The sequence below is a fragment of the Scomber japonicus genome, chromosome 20 (genome assembly GCF_027409825.1).
Source record: "Scomber japonicus isolate fScoJap1 chromosome 20, fScoJap1.pri, whole genome shotgun sequence".
NCBI classification, from domain to species: domain Eukaryota; kingdom Metazoa; phylum Chordata; class Actinopteri; order Scombriformes; family Scombridae; genus Scomber; species Scomber japonicus.
Genome location: NC_070597.1, coordinates 19,272,900 through 19,296,198, shown reverse-complemented (window position 1 = coordinate 19,296,198; position 23,299 = coordinate 19,272,900). Strand labels below are relative to the sequence as shown.

At 39.5% G+C, this 23,299-nt stretch overlaps 1 protein-coding gene and 1 non-coding gene across 2 annotated transcripts in view; both read left to right on the top strand.

Moving 5' to 3' along the window:
• The window catches only part of rhbdf1b (rhomboid 5 homolog 1b (Drosophila)), a 36,969-nt gene that overhangs the window by 10,700 nt on the left and 2,970 nt on the right, over positions 1 to 23,299 (top strand). Inside the window, exons 2-13 of the mRNA XM_053341219.1 lie at positions 10,050 to 10,191; positions 10,555 to 10,691; positions 17,045 to 17,273; positions 18,581 to 18,787; positions 19,889 to 20,011; positions 20,193 to 20,335; positions 20,493 to 20,747; positions 20,860 to 20,971; positions 21,117 to 21,191; positions 22,043 to 22,204; positions 22,489 to 22,589; positions 22,718 to 22,781. Of these exons, the coding sequence (XP_053197194.1) occupies positions 10,078 to 10,191; positions 10,555 to 10,691; positions 17,045 to 17,273; positions 18,581 to 18,787; positions 19,889 to 20,011; positions 20,193 to 20,335; positions 20,493 to 20,747; positions 20,860 to 20,971; positions 21,117 to 21,191; positions 22,043 to 22,204; positions 22,489 to 22,589; positions 22,718 to 22,781 (1,722 nt within the window). The 5' untranslated portion in view covers positions 10,050 to 10,077. The remainder of the gene's footprint in view (positions 1 to 10,049; positions 10,192 to 10,554; positions 10,692 to 17,044; positions 17,274 to 18,580; positions 18,788 to 19,888; positions 20,012 to 20,192; positions 20,336 to 20,492; positions 20,748 to 20,859; positions 20,972 to 21,116; positions 21,192 to 22,042; positions 22,205 to 22,488; positions 22,590 to 22,717; positions 22,782 to 23,299) is intronic.
• trnai-uau (transfer RNA isoleucine (anticodon UAU)) lies at positions 9,020 to 9,113 on the top strand. The gene is made up of 2 exons: positions 9,020 to 9,057; positions 9,078 to 9,113. It is a non-coding gene; the product is annotated as a tRNA-Ile (tRNA).

The following is a 23,299-nucleotide window of genomic DNA, read 5'->3' as shown; positions in this document are numbered from 1 at the left end:
ATCTTCCTACATTTTTTTTATGGTTTCAAATTGCCAATTAAATCTCTCCTGCTCAGATGTCTGAGTGCACTTGATACTTGGAGGCCAACAAAGCATGGAGGCCTGGCCTCTGATTTGCTCCGATTGTCTGTTCTATTTGTCTTTGTATATAAGTTGCTTTTTTATGCTGTTCCCTTATTTATCAGGGCAGTGTTCATAACAATCATTAATATCAGTGGACTGTTAATGATTTTCACTCACACACTGCACAGTAACAACCTGCATTATCTAGGCATTGTCTTGATTAATTCTCCCTCTCATTCTTCATAGGATATCTATGTGAAATGTACTGTTATAATGTATAATGGTTCTGCCTAATGTGTGTGGAAAAGTGACTGAATGTGAGCAGAGGAGAAAATTAGCAGTAAGTTATTAATCTGGCAGTAAATGTACAATAAAGGCTACAGAGTGTCAGTTAATAAATCCTTCAGTTTACCAAGACTAAGGAAAGTGTCATTTATCCAACTGAAGAAAAAGTGAACGTTAGCCCAAAAGTTAACAACAATGGGTTAACCTAATCTGACCAGGCTCACTTAGATGGGCTGACCTTTTAGCTATTCCCATGTTAGTGTCAGTGTCGTCCGCTCCTAATGTAAACAGAGAACAGAGCAATGTGAGCCTGCTGAGTCTCTCCCGAGTTTGGCTCAGCAAACTCAACCACTCCCTCCCACCACCATGCTAAAGCACTCTACTTAGGGGAAATGCTGCAAGGCCAAAGGGCATTTTACCAGGACAGGAAACATATCTTTACTGAGCTTTGAAATTCAGTTCATCCACATTTTAAAAAGCAAATTGACTCTTAGGTTTAGTTGTATCTAGCCATGCGCATAAATTCAAAAATACATTTGAAATATTAAATAGCAGCAGAGACAATTTGTGTTTGCTCTGGATAATACATCAAAGCTTACACGTTAAATATTTGATCTGTAATCATCTGTTTGAATTCAAGATGTTGTTCTCTTTGCTAATGTAAAATGGAGAACATTAGCGAGGCACAATGAGCAGTGATTGCACCAAACTATCTTTATAGTAATGAGTGGAATAACTTTGGATTCACCTCTATAAATGAAAAACCTTTGGATAAAGGTAAGGATACTTGCTGATGTTATAGAATGCAGCTGGAACTTATAGTAACGTTAGCTTAAAGTGAGGCAATGGAGTCATCATGAATTAGCAGAACAATGTGCATTACAACAATGTATTTTAGGAAAAGGAAGACACATTTTATCTAGATAGGAATACCTTAACACTTTTGTTAAGAGAGGTGAATGAGAAAGCTTTCTAACAGTACTCAAAATTACTGTTCTACAATTCCACACCTGCCTTGCTAACGTTTCACCACTTCCTGTTTTAATGTTTGAGCTACTGTGTTTTGAGCCTGCTTAGCTACTGACTGAATTATGCACTGGCCTTTCTTTTGTTAATACTTACACACACATACCAAAGTTTCTGATTGTATATGTGATTTTGCTCATCATATTGTAAATATTTCATATAATTTTCATAAGTCATTATTCACTGCCAACTGTGGCAGAGGACCAGATACTGTATGTTGCACCACTATATGGTTTCATAATCAACGTTAACAAGACACCTGTAACCACACAGGATACAATGACGTAATTATGACATAAATTCACTGTTATGGAAAGCAGGGCAAGCGAGTTATATAAAAATATGTACTCAATAATGACTTTCCCGGCCTCCACACACACTGAGCACCTGTGGCATAGCAGCACCTAATAGATGTTTTATTCGCGTTAGCTTGAAGCTTTTGCTAAGGCACAGAAGGATGACAATTCTTCTTTACGGAACAGGGTGAGTGCACTGGTTTTCCACTAGAAAAGAATTTTGCGAGTTTCTCACAATGGCAGATGGTGCACGGATTGAAGGCAGATGGAAAAATCACTTTGAAAATGTTCATCCTCTTCAGTAAAGTGAATGAGAAAACCAAGCATCACCAGAGAGTGGGCACTGGATATAGGACTTCAAAGGCCTTTTTGTGACTGGGGGTAAGAGGGTTTTGGGAAAATGTGGTCTTAAATTTAAGAAATACAAGGAGTGACAAAGATACCAGCACTTACCCAGATCTAACGTAGTTTGACCTCAATCTTTTTTGACAGAGATGTACTTCTGTATAAAAATGCACACAGCTGCTTCCTGTGTGAGCGTGTATGTGATAGTTTTGTTTTGTTTGTGTGTGTTTAGGCGTGTGGGATGTGTGCCACAATCTTGAGAGTTGAGGCGTAGCAGTTCAGTAGCTGTTTGACTAATGAATTGTTCACTATTGTGTAATCTGTGGTAACAAGTTGAAAGGCAGACTCCACAAGACAATCAAAGTAGCGTTTAGACAGATGGTTTCATCTCATTAAGACCCCCGGTGTGTGTCTGTCAGTGGGTTTTGGAAAAGATTCAACCTTTGAAACTACAGATTGATGTTATCATTTTGGATAAGGAACTACTGTTGTGCAACATACAATCCACAGATGGTTTCTTTTAACATTTAATGGCCTTTTGGGCTTTTGGCAGGCTGTCTGGTATATCTGTGTCATTTATTGTAAAAATGTGTAAACAGTTTAGTTTGTGAGTGGCTCACACTCCATCACATAAAAGTCTTGAGTCGTGGAACATATGCTACACCAGCACACATGCTGCACCTCTGGTCAGTATCACCAACGTTCAAGATAAATCTGCACAGAATAGCAGAGAATTAACAATACTGTGTGTGACCGGGGGAAACGGCATGTTTGTTTGCTGTAGAGATAAGCTTCAGTCATGCCCTTTGACTGTCTTCAAATCCCATCTTCAGTTTTCCGGTATGGGTCAAAGTAAATAGAATTACGCATTTGATGTCTGATTGAATTTTGAATTAATCTGCATATGACTGCAGATGGACACACGAGAAGATCAGTGAGCTCTTTTTTTTCTCCAAAGATGATGTTTGGAATGTGTACAGGAAACAGTCTTTGATCAAATACAGAGGATGATAGTGTGGAGTCATGAAGGCCTCCAGAAGTCATAATGTCAAAGTGGAATTTGGATAAAATACGAGCTGTGAAAGAGACGAATGTTTTCTCTACTGATGTCACTTCTCTCCCATTTATCATGTATTGTTTTTACTATGAGATGATGATTTTAATAACTGACATACTGCTTCTATTGTGGCAGATGTTTAATCTCTAATGTTTGTAGGGGTTGCAGCAGATTGAGCGCACACATACACACACTAAGAAAGGAAGTGACCCACTGTGTTATGACTGTAACATCTGGCACAGATGTGATCCCAGAGTATGCATAGTCCTCTGGTGCGGGGATGGAGGAGAGGGGAGGGGTAAAAGCACACAACATAATTTATTGTTAATCTGTGTGACCTACTGATATTTTATTACGTCAGAACAAACAAGATACAACATGATAAATGTTAAACTGTGATTAAATGGAATGTTTTTCCTCATGATAAATGACAAATTTGATGACAGAGACGTTGAGTTAACTCATAAAACACTCTTAAAGACATCACTTTAGGTTTTCTGGTACCTTATAAAACACAGACATATGTGACATGTTTTAAATGAATCCATCAGTGGTGGAGTGTGCTGACCAAGTTCAAGAACCCAGCTTTCACCCAGAGCAGGTAATTTCCTTGAGGCTGTGACCATTCAGTTTCTATGACCATAATTTCCAAAAGCACTGTCCCTGAAAAGGCTGGACTAACATCAAACTTAAAATGGGCCCAGTGGTGCCGATTGTAGTGCCAATTAAACCAGAACAATGCTGGCATATTAAAGAAAAAAAAACAAAACTGTTGTTGCATTATGCCAATTTTACTATGTTGCTTTAGACAGCATGATATATAAAAGCTGAAATGAAACCAGCCTCAGCCAATCTTACAATACTTTTTCCACCATGCAAAGTATGTCATTTTGGTATTACACCGACTTTTGAGGAATTACAAGTCGTGAAATGTTTTTTTATTTATACACCACAAAATAAAATCTCAAAATAACAGCTATCTATAGCAGGTTACATCCAACATATTTGTAGAATTCTTAAACCTAGATTTGTCAAACCATAATTATGACTGTATATTGAACTTATTGAACTGAGTTAATAAAAAGCAACCCCAGTGTGCACGGATGAGCAGAAATAAGAGATGAGAAGGAAAGAGTGGGGGGAGGGTGTGAGGTGTTATTGAATAAAAGGAGACAGAGAGGAGATTAGGTTCTGGGCTGCTTAACATACATTAAAGATCCACTGAATATTAAAGCTTATGACATGCAGTGGGAGTGTGTATCTATGCCACAGTGACTGCCTCAAAGACCAGAATCAGGGAACAATATCAGGACAAGTCTTGCATCGTTGCCAAAGGGATGCTTTTATTTTATTCTGTCTCAACATGTCAGGAAATGTCACCCTATGTAAAGAGGATCCGATTACACCACTCTTCTGCTACAGTCCCCTGTAGGCGCTGCAATACGGGCTGCAAAAGGTCCACATTTCCTGTTCATACTTTTACAGTCATCACTTGACTACTGGAGGTGTTATGTTATCTGGGAAGGCTTTCATGCACAGGTGGGACAGTTGAGAAATTCATGTGATTGTGATTTTTTTCAATATAATAAAACATCTTTGAAATTCCTACTTTGTTATAGTGTCACATTGAATTTTTCATGCCAGTATGTTACTTCCTCCTGCTGTAAGTCTGACAAGAAACGTGACCGAGAGCATGTGCATGACAGTCTTTGACTAAGAAATCTCAGCCTAAGTAGAATCTTTAAAAATGACATGTTGAAGATGATGACATTAACTTTCACTTCTTTAGCTTGACAATGAAAACTTATGCATCTGAGAAACCACTTCCTGCCAGGTGTTGATGACACCATTGCAGCGCTATTGATGTCCAATCAGGGGTCGGTATGCGCCTCTGTGGCCTGACAGCAGGACGATGTCATGTGGTGTACAGCAGAGGGATTACAGCCTTTAAGCTGCCTGTCATGAAAACCCAACTAGAGGAAAAAAAAGAGAGAGAGAGAGATCATGATGGAATGACAAATGGCGGATGTTGGAAATAAGATGAGGAAAGAGGAGATTGATTTTGGACCACACGGCATCCCTTCTTCAGCCGTATGGAGAGTTGTAAAACCCTGACGTGGGAGACTGATGTACAGACTTTCAAGTGAGTGTTTATATATTATGTGTATGGGAGCATATGTGTAGGTTTGCATACAGGATTTATTGTACAAGCACATCTGAGTCCACACAAACACACACCGAGTATCACTACCGCAGAATAAGCAAAGGATGTGGTCATGGATTGTTCTGGTGAAGGCTTCTATTTGCAGGGGTGTGTTTATCCTCACTGACCGTAAGAGAACGCGCAGGCTTCCACATGTAACCACAGAGAGACCAAAACACGAGCAGCTCAGAGGGCAAAGGACTCAAACTCACATTTTTCTTTTTGGCAAAATACCAAGATAGTCTATGTGTGTTTATTTACACGTTATGTAAACATTGTGTATCCACATAATCCTGAAAATTGGAAGAAAAATGAAGAAGCTAAATCAAAGGTAGAGTACTATATTTCTCTTTACCAGGTTTTTCGTCTGGGCTCAGTGTTTAAAGCCAATATGCCATTTTTTAATGGCAGTATTGCATCTTTCAAATCATCCTGAAAGTATATGTTTTCTTCATAGCACAATATTAACAGTCTACACTCATGCTCCTCTTCAGGTATTTAGTCATAAACCAAAGGAAGAGACAAATAGAAATTTTGACTTGATGATGAAAGCAGGATGAAAGTTAAAGGGTTACCAAAGTTTTAATTTATTCTGTGGGCGACATTGTCTGTTCAATAGTTGCCAAGACATTTTACTCAAAACTAAAAATATCGACCTTATGGTGGCACTAAAGGAAAAGACAGGATCAGCAAAGTCAGTAGGATTCAACCTATGAGAATCATGAATGTCTCTACAAAATGTATTGTTAATGCATTCAATAGTTGATGAGATATTCTAGTCTAGATAAAAGTCATTGACTGTTTCAGTATATGTGTATTACCGGAGTCTCTTTTTTATTACTTCAGTTAGAAATATTCAACCACTACACAGAGTAGCTTTAGCATTTAGGGTTTAAATAACATACTGTAAGTATAAGTCACACAAGTCTATATAACTACTTCCTATATTAAGGAATTGCACCTCTTATCCATAGAAAGGGATAAAGGCCTCAACCAACATCCATACCTGCAAGTAAACTCAGTAGATCAGTATGTAAGGCAGCAAGCCATGATGTACTGTTGAACTGTATGGAACTAAGTGCTCGGCTCATGCTCTTACTTTACACCTCTCTATAGCTCAGTAATGGCTCTTTATTTGTCCAAACACCCACCTCTGACTGAGAGCCACAAGTTCACACCTGTCCTGTAAGCACTGCTGTGTTGCCTCCTGGGGAATATAGTAGATCACTAAAGAGAGAATGATGCCTTTTTTTGGAGTGAAGTACAAACTCAATCTAATTGTATCTGACAAGTGAGACTAGTTTCCTTCAAGGCTTGGCATGTAGTGATGGTCTGGTCTGAAATCATCCTAAATATTCCAGTGCGACTATGTGAGTGCCTTTGAAAGTCCACGTCTGTAGGGTTTGGAAGCACACCCTGTCCCGCCCGTGTCCATGTGTATCAAGAAGTCTTCCAGCTGCCAGTGCTGAATATCTTTCAGCTCGTTAGACTTGGCTTTGCACAGAAGTCTGACTTCTCAGTTCCAGCACCATATACTGTATGATGGAAGAGATTATTGTTCAGCTAATGGCGTTATGGCAAGAGAGGGTAGCCTGTAATTTCTCTTGTGGCAGTGAATCACTGAATGATTCACAGCTGAGATCTAGCTGAGCTCCTTGTTGGTGGTCGCTCGTTACATCTCACCAGAGACCCATGCAGATGTCCTATTATCCAGTAATAGTCCCTTCACTCCTTCTCAATGACTTCCCTTTGGCCAGCACAACAAAAGCTATAATCTAACTATAGAAACACTAATGTTTTCTCAAATTCAGCAGCAGCCAGACAAATTAATTCATATTAACTGTCATTTTAGAGAAATAAATGGAGGGGGGGGGGGGGTAAAGTTGGGAAAGATAGAGAAAAGCAGACATGCTGTAAAACTGCCAACAAACAGCCTTTATTTGCCTCATCAACATGCCGTTACTAGAGGCAGACCAGTATTCTCTTTGGGTGGTTTACTGTGTTAATTATTTGCCCTGTAGCCTAAAATACAATTAGCACAGCAACTCAAGATAGCTCCTGCTATTGATGTTAAACACGTATAATAATGTTTACCATGGTTAGACGCAACTATAGTTGTCGAGACATTTTTTGTCAAAACCTCAAAGTTTATGGTGGCATGACAGGAATAGTCAGGGGGTCACCAAAGTTTGATCACCATCAAAATGTCGTGGCGGTATTTCAGGAAAAAAGCAAACGTCAGGAGATAACTAATTAATACTGAAGGGGGTCATAACTGTGAAAAATGTCATTGAAATCTGCCAGTTTCTTTGCCACTGCCAGTTGCAGTGCTGTAAAATGATAACAGGTACCAGATATAGTTGAGCAAATTAGAAACTCTGTCTACATTACATTTCAGCTTCTTAAATGTCAATATTTTCTGCTTTCTTTAGTCTTCTGTGATTGTAAACTGAATATCTTTAGGGTTGCAGACTGTTAACAGGACAAAAGAAGACATCTGAGATTACACTTGGGGCCTTGGGAAACTTTATAGACCAGATGACTGATTGAGAAAATAATTGACAGATTAATCAATGAAAACAATCAGTAGTTACAACCCTACATAATTTGTTATTAGTTGTTGAAACATTTTTCTTAGCTCTATAGCCAGCACTAAAAACAATTCTGACCTTTGTCTGATGTGATAACTGTGCGTGGGACCCTTTGACTGCAACAAAATCTGGACACAAGTGGTCAGAGACGCATGTTAATGCCAAGTGTAAACAGGGCCAGAGTGATGTTGATTCAACTCTGGTTATTTGAGAAAATGTAGTTTAAGGCTGAGTCAGAGAAGAGTTGAATGAACCTTTTTCCAAGACAGTCTTTTGCTTCACAATTGTACTTTCTGCAGGGCTGTCACTGTCATTAAATTGCATTCCTGTTACTTTGTCAATCTCTCAACTTAAAAGCTTTGATGCTAGTATTGGCATCCATTGAAATAATAATGTTATGTTACACCCAACTAATAAGATCTAATAAGTCAAAGACAACTGATTTTGTTTTCCTGGAAGTTTTATTATATTTGTTTGAATCCACAGCCTCAGCACTTTAGACAGTGAAGTGAGGTGAGGAGCTATTTGGTGCATTATAAAGTGTTATTGTTATATATGGAACACAGTAAACAGCAGATAAGTGCTGAGGTACTGATGAGCTCAGCAGCTTTAAAACGCATTTGTGATGAGGGAAAGAAATTATTGTGCTGGCACATCATATATTAAAAAAACACACTGGAAACCTCCTGGCTACTGACTTTCACAGAGATATCTTCAACTTTCGCTGAAATAGTTAAGCAGGAAAACCCCTGTCACCCTCCAAATGCCTTCCTTTACCCATAAATCCATTAACCAGCAGACAACAGGATGAGTAGAGGCTTTGGCGCCTTATTCTGTGGCTTTCCCTCTGTTTGTGTTGCTCCGTTGCTCAGTTTATCAGGTTCTCTCTCTGTTAGTAGGTGGCCCACTGCACTCAGACCACTTTTCCTTGAAATGTCTGTTTGAAAAGCATGGGAGCCCACTCAACAGTGAATAATAGCATCTCTTTCTGAACTGTCTGTCTCTGGTTATAGAGGGTGTGTATGAGTGCATGTGAGTACAGAGGGAAAAAATGAGATACTGGAGAATCCTAGCACCATCTTGTGGTGGTGAAGAAGCATCTCTGCAATTCTTTTATTCCACATTTCTGGTCTGATTCTCTGCTGATCAGCAGGCTCCAGTGGCGCAATCGGTCAGCGCGCGGTACTTATAAGACAGTAGCCAGCAGAGCAATGCCGAGGTTGTGAGTTCGAGCCTCACCTGGAGCAGTGAAGTTTTAACCTGAGCTGTAAATCACAGATAAACTTTGATCAGAAAAGAACTGGCACAATGGTTAATCTGTGAGATTATTCGACAGCAGACACAAACACCAAACAACAAATACGAACAATGTAGCTCTGTTCATCATTAGACACATGGATTCTACCCGGGTTTTGGATTTAATTTAAGTCAGACACTTGTAATTGAAAACTTTCACCATGTTTTATAACTGCATGTTTCAAATAGAGGCATTTTTGTGAGGATGGGGCACCTGGCTGTGTTTATTGAACAGACAGCAGTTGTTACAAATATTAAACATGCTCTTGGTTATTGCACTGTTCATCGGTTGAGTATAAATCAAGATTTATACCTTCAATATATATTTTAGTGGCCAGTTGGTAGAAAGAATAAGTATCTTTTAAGAAGCGGTGGATTATACACGCACAGTATAAATACAATACATATTCACAGCAGCCATAACTGCAACAGTCAATAAAACTGATGAAATTACATGAGCACCTGAGACGATTAGAGAATGAACAATTAGGCTGTAAATAAAACACAAGAGAAACCCCTGAGATAAGAAAAGGGGAATGCAAACAACTTTTCCAATGCGAAAAAGAATGCACAGTAACCCTTGGGTGCATGGTGTATTGTGGGAACTGGAAGACAAATCAGCACCTTTTCCATTGAGTTAAATTAGACAAGTTCAGCACTGTTGGTTTATAAGTTATTGCAGAAGATACAGAGGGCTGACAGATTAGTAGCTTTAAATATTTGGATTAAAGCACTTTATGTCCAATTATCATAATAACTTAATAAAGCTGGTCAGTTTTGAGGTTTGCTTTTTTTAGTTGTGTTTTATTTTTGGCTTCAGACAGCTGGAGATTGTGAATTGCCCTACAAACCCATTTCCTCATCTGTTTGTTTGTGTTGCTGTCCAGCTGGCAGGCGTAGGGGGAGCTAGTGAGCATGGATGAGCCGGGCAGCAGGAACAGCAGCCTGCAGAGGAAGAAGCCGCCATGGCTCAAACTGGACATCCCCACCATCCAGCTGACACCGGACGACACGCCCACAAACACCCAGGTATACACACACACACACCAGTCAAATATCTATTCATGAGCATGGAATTTCAATTTTGACATAAAATATTAGTTTGACAAAAAAATCTTATTTCAAGGTTTAGTAGCTTTTTCTGCTTTCCACATCTTAGTCTTTTTCAGCATTATGCTAATAACCGATATCTAAGCTATCTCCATGGTAACTGAGCACTCATCATCTACTGAGGAAGACAGTTACCAATCAAGGAAAGCCTTACCCCTAGCTGATAAATGTCCATTTTTAGATTTTCAGTGACTTTTACTTATTTGAGATTTACATAATTTCAAATAACTTCATAATTTGTGTGTGTGTGTGTGTGTGTGTGTGTGTGTGTGTGTGTTGCAGCCAGTAAAGCGCCTGCGCAGCATCAGCATGCCAGGAGAAAACCCCCAGACCTGCATCGCTGCCATGGAAACTTCTAACAACTACCTCAGACCCCCCACTCTAGAGAGACTGCCCTCCATTACACAGTCAATCAAGAGGTTAGACATACACTCACACACACACACACACACACACACACGCACACACACACACACACACACACACACACACGCACACACACACTAATAGTGAAATAAGCTTAAAAAGAAGATTCCTCTTTCCTCTCTGCTTATTTTCTCCAGCTGCTAATTTCCTCTGACTTCTGCATGCTTTATATTCTCAATAATTCCTCTGCACTGATAAATCATCTGCAAAACTAATTTAAGCTGTAACATCCTTTCTGATTTAACCACAAATGAATCTCTTTTCTTCTCTCTTGTCCTCCCTTTTCTTTGATTTTGCCTTATTTACTATCTGCTTTCCCCCCGCACACATGCCTTCCTGTCCTCTTGTCTTCTTGCTGAACTGTGTGTAAAGTGGGAAAAGAGTGCACTTTGAGCGAGTCAACACAGTTCCGCCAAAGGGCCAGAGGGGCCCGAGGAGGGTGTCTACGGGGCGACGGCGGTCCTGCATCCCCAAAATACTGACCCGACGGCGTTCATCTATATCTGAAAAGATCATCAGGTACAGGAAACAATGGAAAAGAAAAGGATAGGTTCCCAATTTGTCTGTCTTAAAACAAAATGAGCAAAGCCAAAAAGAAGACGTTTTTCTTGCTATAATCATTCCTCCCGTTCATTCTTACCATGAGGAGATCCCTCCACAATGCATTTACAGTGTAAATGATGGGGGGCAAAATTCACAAATCTTCTTTCATGCAAAAATCCAGTTTTAAGTTTATTTAGCTAATATGAAGCTTCAGGTGTTGAAATGATCAAAATCAAGTAGATGTTTTTTAAATTCAGTCTTTTTTGTGCCCTCTTTTTTTACGATCCTTCCACTGCAGCTGAACAGGAAAACACTGTCCTTCGAGAAATAAAGGAATTTATTTGCCTGAAACGACTTTAACTGTGGAAGATATCCGCTTTATTTAACTAACTCAGATCGCTGAAGCTTCATATAATCTTCAGCTAAACATAATACCTTTTGTTGTTTGGTGGCGTTTTTTACCAATTTATCACGTGTAGTGAAGATTCATTGCAGAAAATAGTCTGAAAACCAAACTCAAAGCTTTAAGAAGAGTTTCATTATATCCCATTATTTCAGCAACTGCCATTTAACTTATTCCTCACTTTGTAATTGTCTGTCTGTATAGCAGCTTTCATTGTTACTTGTCGAAGAGATGTGAAGGATTCAAATGCACAAGGGATTGTTGGTCATTCACAGTATGTGGGACCACATAGTTGACTTCAGATTAAGTTTAGTAGCTGTCAGATTTTGGTATTGGTTTCTCACATTAATAACAGTTTCCTTATAGAAACGTATAGACTCTCCAGTCCGCATCGATGTCCACCCATAGATATATTAAAAGAGCTGGATAGGGCTCCACCACTCGGCCAGCTAATTCTTCCCGGTGGCCAATCGCGGTATTACAGCGAAAAATCCCAACAACATTTTCCCCATAGACCACCTTTGTAAGAGAGGCATCTGTAAAACACATGACAGGACACATCAATCTGACTTTCAATTATGACTTTTTCAACTATAAAACTTTTTATCCATGGATGTTATATTTGTAAAACTTTCCTGGAGCCGAGTAATATGATTTAAAAGTCTGTGACATCAACATAATGTAAAGTCTATAGACTGAGCTGGAATTTGCTGGCGGGGCAGTGGGCTTCACAACGCATAACCATACCTGGAAGCAAGAAACTTTTTTTTGCACTAGCTGAGCAATTCTATCCAGCTCTTATAATCCATCATGTATTCCACGACATGAGATCCTTCATACAAGACTTAAGCTATTGTGATCAAAAGCATTTTTGTTGTATTTGCTTTATGCACCTGCAAGTACACCACCCAACAGCTCTCCTTTTTCTTTCCACACATACACACAAAGAAACACACGCACACACAGTGTATCAGTGTCAGTGCGGGTGGCACACAGAGCCACATGGTCTGAGACACACAAAATAATACAATTACTCATACTGACTATCTGTGCGCCTCACACAGCATGCGGGCCACATCAAAGCAGCTCCTCTTGCAGCGTTAAACTGAATATAAATGTTTGAATGCAGACTGAGACATCGAGACACTCTCTTCAAAAGGAATGTCTTAATGTCTTAACTTTATCATGCTTAGGTTTATTAGCCTTGTATGTGTGTGTGTGCAAGAGAGAGAAACAGAAATAATCCGTTTGATGTTTATGGGAGAATGAACTGGATTGAGAAGTTTGTGTGTGTACATGACTTGCTGGAGGTTAGCTGAGGTATGTCCTCAAAAGAGTTTGACAGCTAGTCAAACAAAGTGTGTGTGTGTGTGTGTGTGTGTGTGTGTGCGTGTGAACGTCTTGCTTGTGAAGAGGGCACCCTGATGTTTGTTGACCCAAAGGATTACTGGAAGCTCTTTATGAGTCATTTTTCACGATAAGGAGACATTCATTTGGACACATCAGGCTACAGAATCACACACATTTATTTTGGTCACACTGATGCTTGTGATTGTAGGGGTTTGATGTGTGAATTCGCTTCACACACTCAGATGCACTTCTTTTTAGCTGCTGACATAAATATCTTAGCTGCTCATCAAGGTGCGGGCTGGAGAGTGTGTGTGTGTGTGTGCGTGTGTGCATGTGCGTGTGTGTCATGTCCAGGCATGCCCTTCCTTCCTCCTCCTTCCACTCCTCTTCTCTCCTCTCTCCTAATGTGTATGATGTCCTATCTTCCTTCCCTCCCTCCTTCTAATCTGTCTCATTTCCTGTGTTGTGGGGTGCTGGTATGTTAGAAGGAGAACCAGTGTTTACACACACTCCTGCAAAATAAGACAGAGAGACAAACACAGGAACAGAGACAGAGAGAGAGCGAAATAGAGAGAGAGAGAGACAGGACTTCATTGATAGTGATCGTTGAGGCTCAGTTTGATGAGTTCCAGAGCTGCTTTCTTTTTTCATCCTCTTTTTTTTTTACATGAACTCTGGAGGAGAGGATAGTGGCAGCCACTCACTCACTCTCTCACACATACACAGTTATATGGAAACTTCAGTTGTGTGCCGGTGACACAAGGTCAAAGCATTTTAAGATCCTCCCGCTCATTGTGAGCTGAGTGAGAAGGACCAGCTGGAGGAAAACCTCTGTGGAGTTCCACATCAGGACGCTCAGATTCCCGTCTGGTCGAGGAGATCAACGCCAGCTTCCCTTCTAACCTTTGATGAACCAGGTCGTGGATGTTACGTACAGTCTGGACATGTGGCGATCATCCTCCGTTTTTCCGTGACAGCGAGCGTTGGAAGGTACCGCTGGCCTGGATATCAGGAAATCCCCTTCTGGAACATTGTTATGTGTTATGTGCAAAGGGATCAGTTTGCGTTCAGCGGATGAGGGTTTAAGACGGGTCAGGGGGTAAGCAGGGACAGTATGTCAGTGATGATGGGGATGAAGGCAAGACAGCTCTACAGTCCAAGCCCCCCTCAGGTATGACCCAGACCCTGAACCCCTCCTGGAGCACTCTGGACAGGTGAGTGTGCTGAGGCAAAGCAGAGAAGAAGAAACAGAACAGTTGTGTTGATTTGAGGGAACTTGACACACTTTGGTCTGTGGATGGAAATGTTGAACAAAGCTCTTGTTGATGTGTTTCATTCCTTGTGGAGGGATTGAGGTTTTCTCAAAATAGAATACAGGATTTAGCCAAGACAGGCAGCTTATATTCTGATATTTTAGTCGAATATTTTGGGTTTTATGATTGAAAACATTTACATGTAATACTTTACTGCTTTGTCCTCTGTTTAAGCAGTGGTGGAAGCAAGATTCAGATCATTTCCTTAAAGGAATTTGTTAACATTTTGGGAAATACACTCATTTACTTTCTTTCTGAGCGTTAGATGAGAAAATTGATGCCTCTGTATGATGAATATGAATCTCCAGCCAGCTAAGCTTATGAGCTGGCTCACTGAGAGTAACCAGAGTATTTTAAAAGTTAACGGCCCACAATTAAAATTGTACTTAAGTACATGCCCATGCAGTATTAGTTTAATAGCAGTAGCTGCAGCCAAATGTACTTTGTAGGCAGCAGAATTGTTATATCTCATTGTGTATTTTATATCAGATCATTATTATTATTATTATTATTATTATTATTATTATTATTATTATTATTATTATTATTACATGTAAACAGTGTTTTAATGTTGTAGCTGGTCAAAGAGTGGATCTTTTTTTAATTAGTGTTATGTATAATATCTGAAGCTGAAAGGTAAGAGATAAATGAAGTGTAGTAAAGACATTTTCTTGTAGTTGTAAGTAGTTGCTGTCATAAAATAAAGTGTCTTGTTTTATTGAATGATTATAGATATTTGAAGTCATCAGCAGATGATATTTTGAATCAAATGTGTGCCAAGAAATCACAAAAAAAAAAAATTTCTTAGGCTGTGAAAACATTTGAAAAAAGTATTAAGATCATTTTAAGGCATGAAGACCATCCATACCTATTCAGTGATGGGGTAACTTCATATTTCTCTTAAATGAATGATTCCTTTATGAAAACAGTAGTGAACTCCTGAAAGAATAAAAGAAAATATTGAAAGAAAATAAAATGAACGTGCAGGTTTAATAAACACATTTGTTGTTATTATAAGCGCTTGTATTTGTCTTCTCTGTTTGTTCTGCTCTCCGTTCATCTCGCTGGCTTTTGTTTGGGTTGTATTCAAATTTGCCCCTCAGCCTTTTCCTCCATTTCTAAAATGAATGCTGTCTAAGCCTATAATTACGGTACAGTTGATTGCTGCTTCATGTGTACCAGCCTTACCTGGAGGATATGAAAGCTAATTCATGTGGCTTAACATCGCTTTAATCTTGGATGGTTGATGGATTTGTGCTGTCGTCAAGCATGCGTAAATATTTTATTTCAGGTTTTGTGTGGGCAAACATGACCTGCGCACTTGTCTGTACATGTGTGCACACAGACAAATAGCCGCTTTACCTAAACAAACACACGCAAATAAACCAGTGTTTCTATGCAGTGTTCATCATTCATCATTTTACCATCAGTACTGTTGGTGTTATAGCAGTCTCTAGCTCCATCTCCATTTAAAGTTTTCTTTCAAGCAAATTCACATTACGTCTTCTTATCTGTTTCCTGCTCAGAGAGGCCCATTATAAGTCTCTCTCAGCTTTCAAACCTGTCTTCTTTCTAAGACATTCCTCTCATGGGAGGACAACAATCAGGGTCATGTCACCCCCCCCCCCTCCTCCTCCCTACCCTTGCACAGCCATAAAAGGCTTCCCCAGCTGGCGTCCTTCTTGATGATGAGTGTTTATGACTGACTGTTCTGCTGTCCAAACAGTTTCTACCAGCATGGCCTCCCCCCCTCCTGACCGCTTAACACACAGCCTGGCACGCAGACACTGTTTCTTGGAATAAAAAGGGACTTGGATGAACACACTGATTTAGAGCATGCATTAATTGTGTGAAAATGATATACACACACACACACACACACAGCCAAGTCAGGTCATCTACTGTAGTATGACAGCAGGCAACATCTGCTTCTGTATTGCTGCTGGGCAGTTGGGAGCGTTTAAGGAAACAAGACAGTATTTTCCATCGTGGCTCTTGAAGCTGGCTCGGCAGTCAGTGTCCACGCAAACAAACAGAAAAAGAAAAACAACCAAGAACCCAGTCTGTTTTTTAACACTCAAAACTGATCAAAGTGTCTTTCTTTTTGCAGTTGTGCTTCAGTTTTATATCTAATATTAGTAAGTTTGCATAAAGATTACAAAGTGAGATGCTTTATACCAGCATCAAACTGTCTTAACGCCTTTCAAAAACAACTCATGACTGAATATAATGGCAATCAACAAACACACCAATCAACCAGTCAATTAATCACCAGCTGCAATCAATCAAATAATTAGCATATTGTCTAGCTAATTATGCAGGATGGAGACAATTCTAATCTCTCAAAGAATATTGTTTGTGTACCTTCTCATTACAATTTCTGTTCCATTTCAATTGAGTTTTGCAAATGTTGAGTTTCGCTTTATCCTCACTTCACATGTACTGTAACTGAGCATTTTTTCCCCTACACCGACCGTAAGACAAGGCATGCTTATGCTGCAAATTGCTCATTGTGTTTTTATCCTTTAATAGAAACCTAACTTGTAGCAAAGGTTTCCCTGGCAAAGTCAGTTATTTTGTTATTACAAAGTCTCTTTATTTGAATAACAATCTCTTTTTTTTTTAGGTCAAAACACTTAAGTCACTGTTCCAACATTTCCAATTTCCCATCTCTCAACCAAAAAAATATTAGAATATTGATATTTCCTTTTTTACAAAGAGTCCATCCTCTCCTCAGGGGTACAGCAGACTGGTTCGGGGTGAGCAAGGACAGCGACAGCACCCAGCGATGGAGGAGGAGGAGCCTTCAGCACTGCAGCCAGCTGTACGGGGGTCTAAAGCCACAGGTGATGAGGGAGATGGAACTTCACAGCCAGGACAACCTCTCCCTGGCCAGCACTGAGACCCCTCCTCCCCTCTACCTCCCACCCCACCACCCCAGTCACCACCAATATGGCATGCAGAGGGTAGGCTAGCGCCTGGGGTATGCTAGAGGGACCAGCCAATAGATGGGAAGATTATTCACCTTTTCCTTTATCATATTTTCTCCTTCACCCTTCAACTCTACACTTCTCATTAGGTTTTCGGCGCTTGCTTTACCTATTTGCTTTGTCATCTTGCCCAGGGTTCGATTGATGGGTTATTGAAGACACAAAGATAAAGACACAAGATATACCAAGTACAAAAAACTGTGTTAATGTTTTATGTAAAAAAATGAATAATTCATTTACACATCACAACTACTTACTGAAATGCACAGTGCTATTAAGCAGCACTACAACTACTATTGCATTCTCACTATAATGCTAAAACTAGTGGTAATAAATAATATTGTATTAAAATCACTCTAGATTTTGTATGTAATCAAACAAACTCCATCGCCAATGCATATCAGACACGGGCAACTCTTACCAACTTGCTGGACTGATAAATATGTATTATGTTACAACATGATACAAACTCCTGTGTCTCATGTCATTCATCCCATTTGTAATTGAGATATGGCTTACAGGAGATGTGTAAGACTAGAAAAGCTATTATAATAGCAGGTTATAATAACAATAACTTCCCTAAATTGCACAAAAATGCGAGCTAGCGAAAAAGCTAGCTCGCATTTTAAGCTTAGCAGGGTTTCTTTTTTTAAATCTCAAAAATGCTATGGCAACTCAAATTTAGACTCCATGACCACTTAAAAATGCTAATACATCCAAAAAAACAATACTCCTATTTTTGTTTGGATTTGTTTCTTATAATTTCTATTAGCTCATAGCATGATAGCAAAGACTCTTAGCCTAACATGCAAATTCAATTCTAAAACTTTTTGTTTCATCTTTTTTAATATTTTTTTTAAATAACAATTCACTGTTTAAGAGCTTATTCCAAGATATAGTGCACATTTTTATCTATAAAATAATTATTTTATTGCATATTAGCAATTTTCTATTGATTTATGAAGCAGCACAGGGTGATGTCATAGTGCATCTCTGTGGGGCTTACTGCAAGTTAATGATAAACAATCTTAAGATCTTGAAAATTAACAGTGAAATTAGTAACACATCAATTGCCTATCAACACTAGCCTATTAACATTAAGTGATATGGTCTTTTAACAAAACTAACTTCTTCCTGGTACTGTACATCAATCTAACCCTAGTTTACATGTGTATAATGTGTTCCTGCTCTTCATATCCTGTTGCTGTGTGTTTTCTGTTGTAGCACAGCTTGAAATAAAAACAGTACAACTATGTGCTTTTTGTATGTCTGTGTACATGCAGATCGTAGACCCCCTGGCCCGGGGTCGTGCCTTCCGCACGGTGGAAGAGATGGATGGCTTGAGTGTCCCACCAACTCCCATTACGCCCGGCACAGCTTCCCTCTGCTCATTTTCCAGTTCCCGTGCCACCCTCAACCGATTGCCACGGCGACGCAAACGAGAGTCTGTTGCAGTCATGAGCCTGAAGGCTGCAGCAGCACTAATGAAGGTGTTTATTCATATATATATGTTCATTTTTTGAGAATTTCTCAATTACCAGACATTTTGAACTTTGCACAATCTGTTCTTTAAATTCTTGACTTTCAATCAAGCTACTTTTTCCATTCTCTATGCTACCAGCCCTGGTTTTTCAGAAACTGAGATTATTTGTCTAAATAATGTGAATTCACATTAACACCAGCTGTAACTTTTCACATTATATCGCTATTAGAATTAGAAACCCATTATCGGCAGACAGCAGTAGATCGCTCTGTTCAGTATTAACCAGATTGTGGCCTTTTTCTTTGAAAAGGAGATTGAGCTCAGAATATTTATGATTTTTTTATAATGCTTTATGACAAATGTTTAAAACCAAGGAGTATGTAGCATTTTCATATAGAGGCAGACACTTAAGTTCCATTATCTTATGTTTTTGTAAAGGGATTCCCATAAAAAACTACATCTGGTGTATAATCTAATGTATCTGTGTGCTTCACATATGAATGGATGGGAATTATTGAGTTGATCTGCATACTTTACATTCCTGCCTGTGTATTTATGTGTGTGTGTGTGGACTTGTTATGTAAAATGTGGGATCAGCTTGACTTGTTGCAGATTAAACTCGGATGAAATATCTTACAGTGGAGCACATATGACTCTCTATGTGGCCCACTTGTTACACACACACACATATTAAAGGATGAATGGATGTTCACTGAGAGCATCTACTAGTGTGTGTTGGGCCGGGGTTGCAGAGGGGGTTTTACTAGCAGATGGTATGTGATAATACACTATGAATGCTCAGCTATCTGCTGGATTGCGGTCAGAATATTCCAGAAGTGCAGAGCTAATCCACTGACACACAGATCACTGCTGTTACGTAACCATCAGACATTAAGTCATTAAGAAAGTTGCGCACACAGTCGGGGATTCCTCCAGATAAAGTCAACTGTATTTAGCGGCTTCTGATTAAATATTTATGTGTATACATATCATAATCTTAGTTTATTTCATTTTTGGCAGGATATACTGCTGATAACATCATCACACATTGGTCTTGTGTTGCTGTTGATGATAATAATAATGACACACCTGTGGTTCTGTTTGTCAGGGCCGAACATTAGGCGACACCGGCACCGGGCAATGTCGTAAACGGAGTTTCATACCTCCTAGTATCTTTGAAGATGACACTGTGGACTTTCTTGATGATCTGGACACATCCTTCTTCACCAGAGTGAGCAGCAGACACAAATACACACACTGCCAGGCTAATTTTACTTTCTCTTAAAATTAAATAAGTAGAGTAAAAGATCCATTACCTAACATTTTCCAGTGTATGATTAACTGAAACTCCCTGCTACATCAAGACCCTTCTTCATTTGAATTCCTACTTACTAAAGTTTTCATCTGTGCAGGAGGGCCTGCACGACGAGTTGTCCAGCTATGTTGACGACGTTTTCGAAACACCATCAGAGGCTGCCCTCCAACAACTGGATGAGAGTGAGCTCACAGGGAGTGCGCTGGATAAGAATGAACTGGAGAGGAGTCACCTCATGTTGTGGGTTTATATTTTGTATTACCCATATGCACACATGAATCTCTGGCATGCTGGAAGTAGACACTACTCGCACATCACTGAAGAAACTCTTATGAAAGTCTTATGATGTCCATTAAGGCTAAATCTCACACTTCCCTCTCCCACCTCATCATTCCAGGCCGTTAGAGCGAGGGTGGCGGAAAGCAAAAGATGGATCTCTGGTCCAACCAAAGGTGCGTCTGAAACAGGAAGTGGTGAGTGTAAATGGCCACCAGCAGCGTGGGCAAAGGATTGTGGTTCCTGTTAAGAAGCTGTTTGCCCGAGAGAAGAGGCCTTATGGGCTTGGCATGGTCGGCCGTCTCACAAACCGGACGTATCGCAAGCGCATCGACAGCTTTGTTAAGAGACAGATTGAGGACATGGATGACCACAGGTGAGACAGCTTGCTTTATTTTCCTTGAAGGATTCCTCCAGATTAATGTGAATATAATTTTTCTCAAATTCCCAGGAAACTGAGCTTGAAACTGTCTCACTCTTCTCCACAGGCCTTTCTTTTCCTACTGGATCACATTTGTCCATTTCCTCATCACCATTCTGGCTGTCACCATCTACGGCATTGCTCCTGTGGGCTTCTCCCAGCATGAAACAGTTGACTCAGTAAGTCTATTTTACTGCATTTATAGTGTTTAGATTGATTTGTTGTTGGGGAATTTGGGTTGAATTTCCCCTGAAAACAGATGGCTGATAAATGTTAGTAATGCCTCTTTTCTGATACCTTCTTTTTTTTCTTTCTTTTTTGGAGGTGTTGAGGAACAAAGGAGTATATGAAAATGTTAAGTTTGTGCAACAACAGAACTTCTGGGTGGGCCCAAGCTCAGTAAGTATTTTCAATCTTCCAAATACCTTCTTCTGTCTATGATTGTTCTTAACTCAGCTCTTCAGTACTGTAGTGAAAATTGGAAAGCTCCAGAGTATTCAACTCTAGGTGTCTAGATCAGCGATGCCCCGTAGGAGGTACTTTTGCTTTTGCCAGGGGATAAAAGCGTGCATATAAACATAACAGTTCATTAAAAGTAATAAATAAATGGTTGAAATAGCTGAGCTGAAAGTAATAAATGGTTGAAACAGTTAGCTACAAGTAACAAAACTATTTAAGTCATTTGCTAACAATGCTATTGTTAATGGTTAGCTAAACGTAGTGCATTGTTAGCTCAACGTAATGGCTACATGATTGAAATAGATAGGCACAAGTAATGAATAAATGTTTAAATAGTTTGCTGAAAGTAATGGATAGACAGTTAAAAATAAATATTTAGCTGAACGTTAAGAGTAATGGATAAATGTTGCAATTCAACTATGTATCCATTAGCTACACCTACAGCTTTAGCTAATAACTAGGAACTTGTTACTGTTTAACATTATAAATGATTTTAAAAAGCTCTAGTTGGTAAATGGCTAAAATAGATAGCTCAAGGTAATGGATAGATAGTTGAAATGTCTAGCTTCAGCGACTCCAAGTGAATGCAAACTTAACCAAAGCAATCCCAAACATTGACAATTAATATGTATAAGAAACATATTGTGACATTTATCATTAATAGTGTAAATAACATCCAGTTTAAAATCAACTTGGAATATGAGGTTTGACTACATAGGGCTTGTTAGGGTACTTCAGACAAAAAATCCACAACCCCACCAACCTGTAACATCATGCCCACTGTCCTGCAGGAGTCACTGATCCACCTGGGCGCCAAGTTTTCCCCCTGCATGCGTCAAGACCAAGAGATCCATCAGCTGATTCAGGAGAAGAGAGCAAAGGAGAGAGAGTCGGGCTGCTGCGTGAGGAACGACCGCTCCGGCTGCCTGCAGACTTTACAGGAGGAGTGTTCGGTCAGTGAAAACAACTGGATGAATATTATTTGTCAATTTCAATGACATTCTATTGTAGTTTCTACAAAAGATTACTTTAAAAGCTGTGTTCGTTTTGGGCAAAATTCAGATGGGAAGTTTCAAAGAGTCAAAGGCTGACAGAGAAAATGTCAGCCTTCTTATTCTTATCCACTTTTTGTTTTATTATACTAAAAAATAAAATAGCCTCAAACGGAGGCATTTTTTGTTATACAGGATAATGTTAACACTGATATTGTCCTCTTTCTGTGTGTCTTCTACTGCAGAGTACCCTGGCAGTATGGGTGAAGTGGCCTCAGCACCCCAGTGCTCCCTTACTCAATGATAAACTACGCCAGCATGGCTCAGTCTGCCATCAAGACCCTAGGTAACATAAACTGCTGTCTACTCCACCAAAATACTCTTATTTCTAGGATTATTATCATGTTTTAATTGAGTACAGTTAAAAAAGCATTTTATTACCAAATTTTTTGACTTTTGCTCTTGATTTTGCAGAATTTGTTTGGAGCCAGCCTCAGTTTCGCCTCATGAGTGGCCTGATGACATCACCAAGTGGCCAGTAAGTGCATCTACATGTTAACAGTTCAAGTACTTAGCCGATGCTATACTATACAACACCATACTATAGTAGTATGATGTTAGCTGCATGTCCAGATACATTTTGTAAGCTAGATGTATGTTACTGACTGAGAGGCAGTATTGTTACACCTTTCTCTTCTTTTAGCCAGATTGCTCAGCTATTTAGCATAGTCATGAGTTGTCTTGGCTCACACAGCAAAGCTAAATCAGCTGCTTTAAGTGAGGCTCGAACTCACAAACTCAGCATCACTCAGATGCTTATAACTACCACAAGCTAACCAATTGCACCACTGGAGCCTGTGAAATTAGTTGATAAAACTCTGTGTTGTGGCATTAATTTGTTGGAAACAGCACTGCAAGATCATGAATGTTTTTACGTTAAAGTTGAAAGTTCATACGGTCATTACTTTAAGTGAATCTGAAAATCATCGTTTTGTTGTTCAGTGTCTTAAAGTAAGCAGCTGCTGCATACATATCTGCATTTTCTGCCTTTAGTAT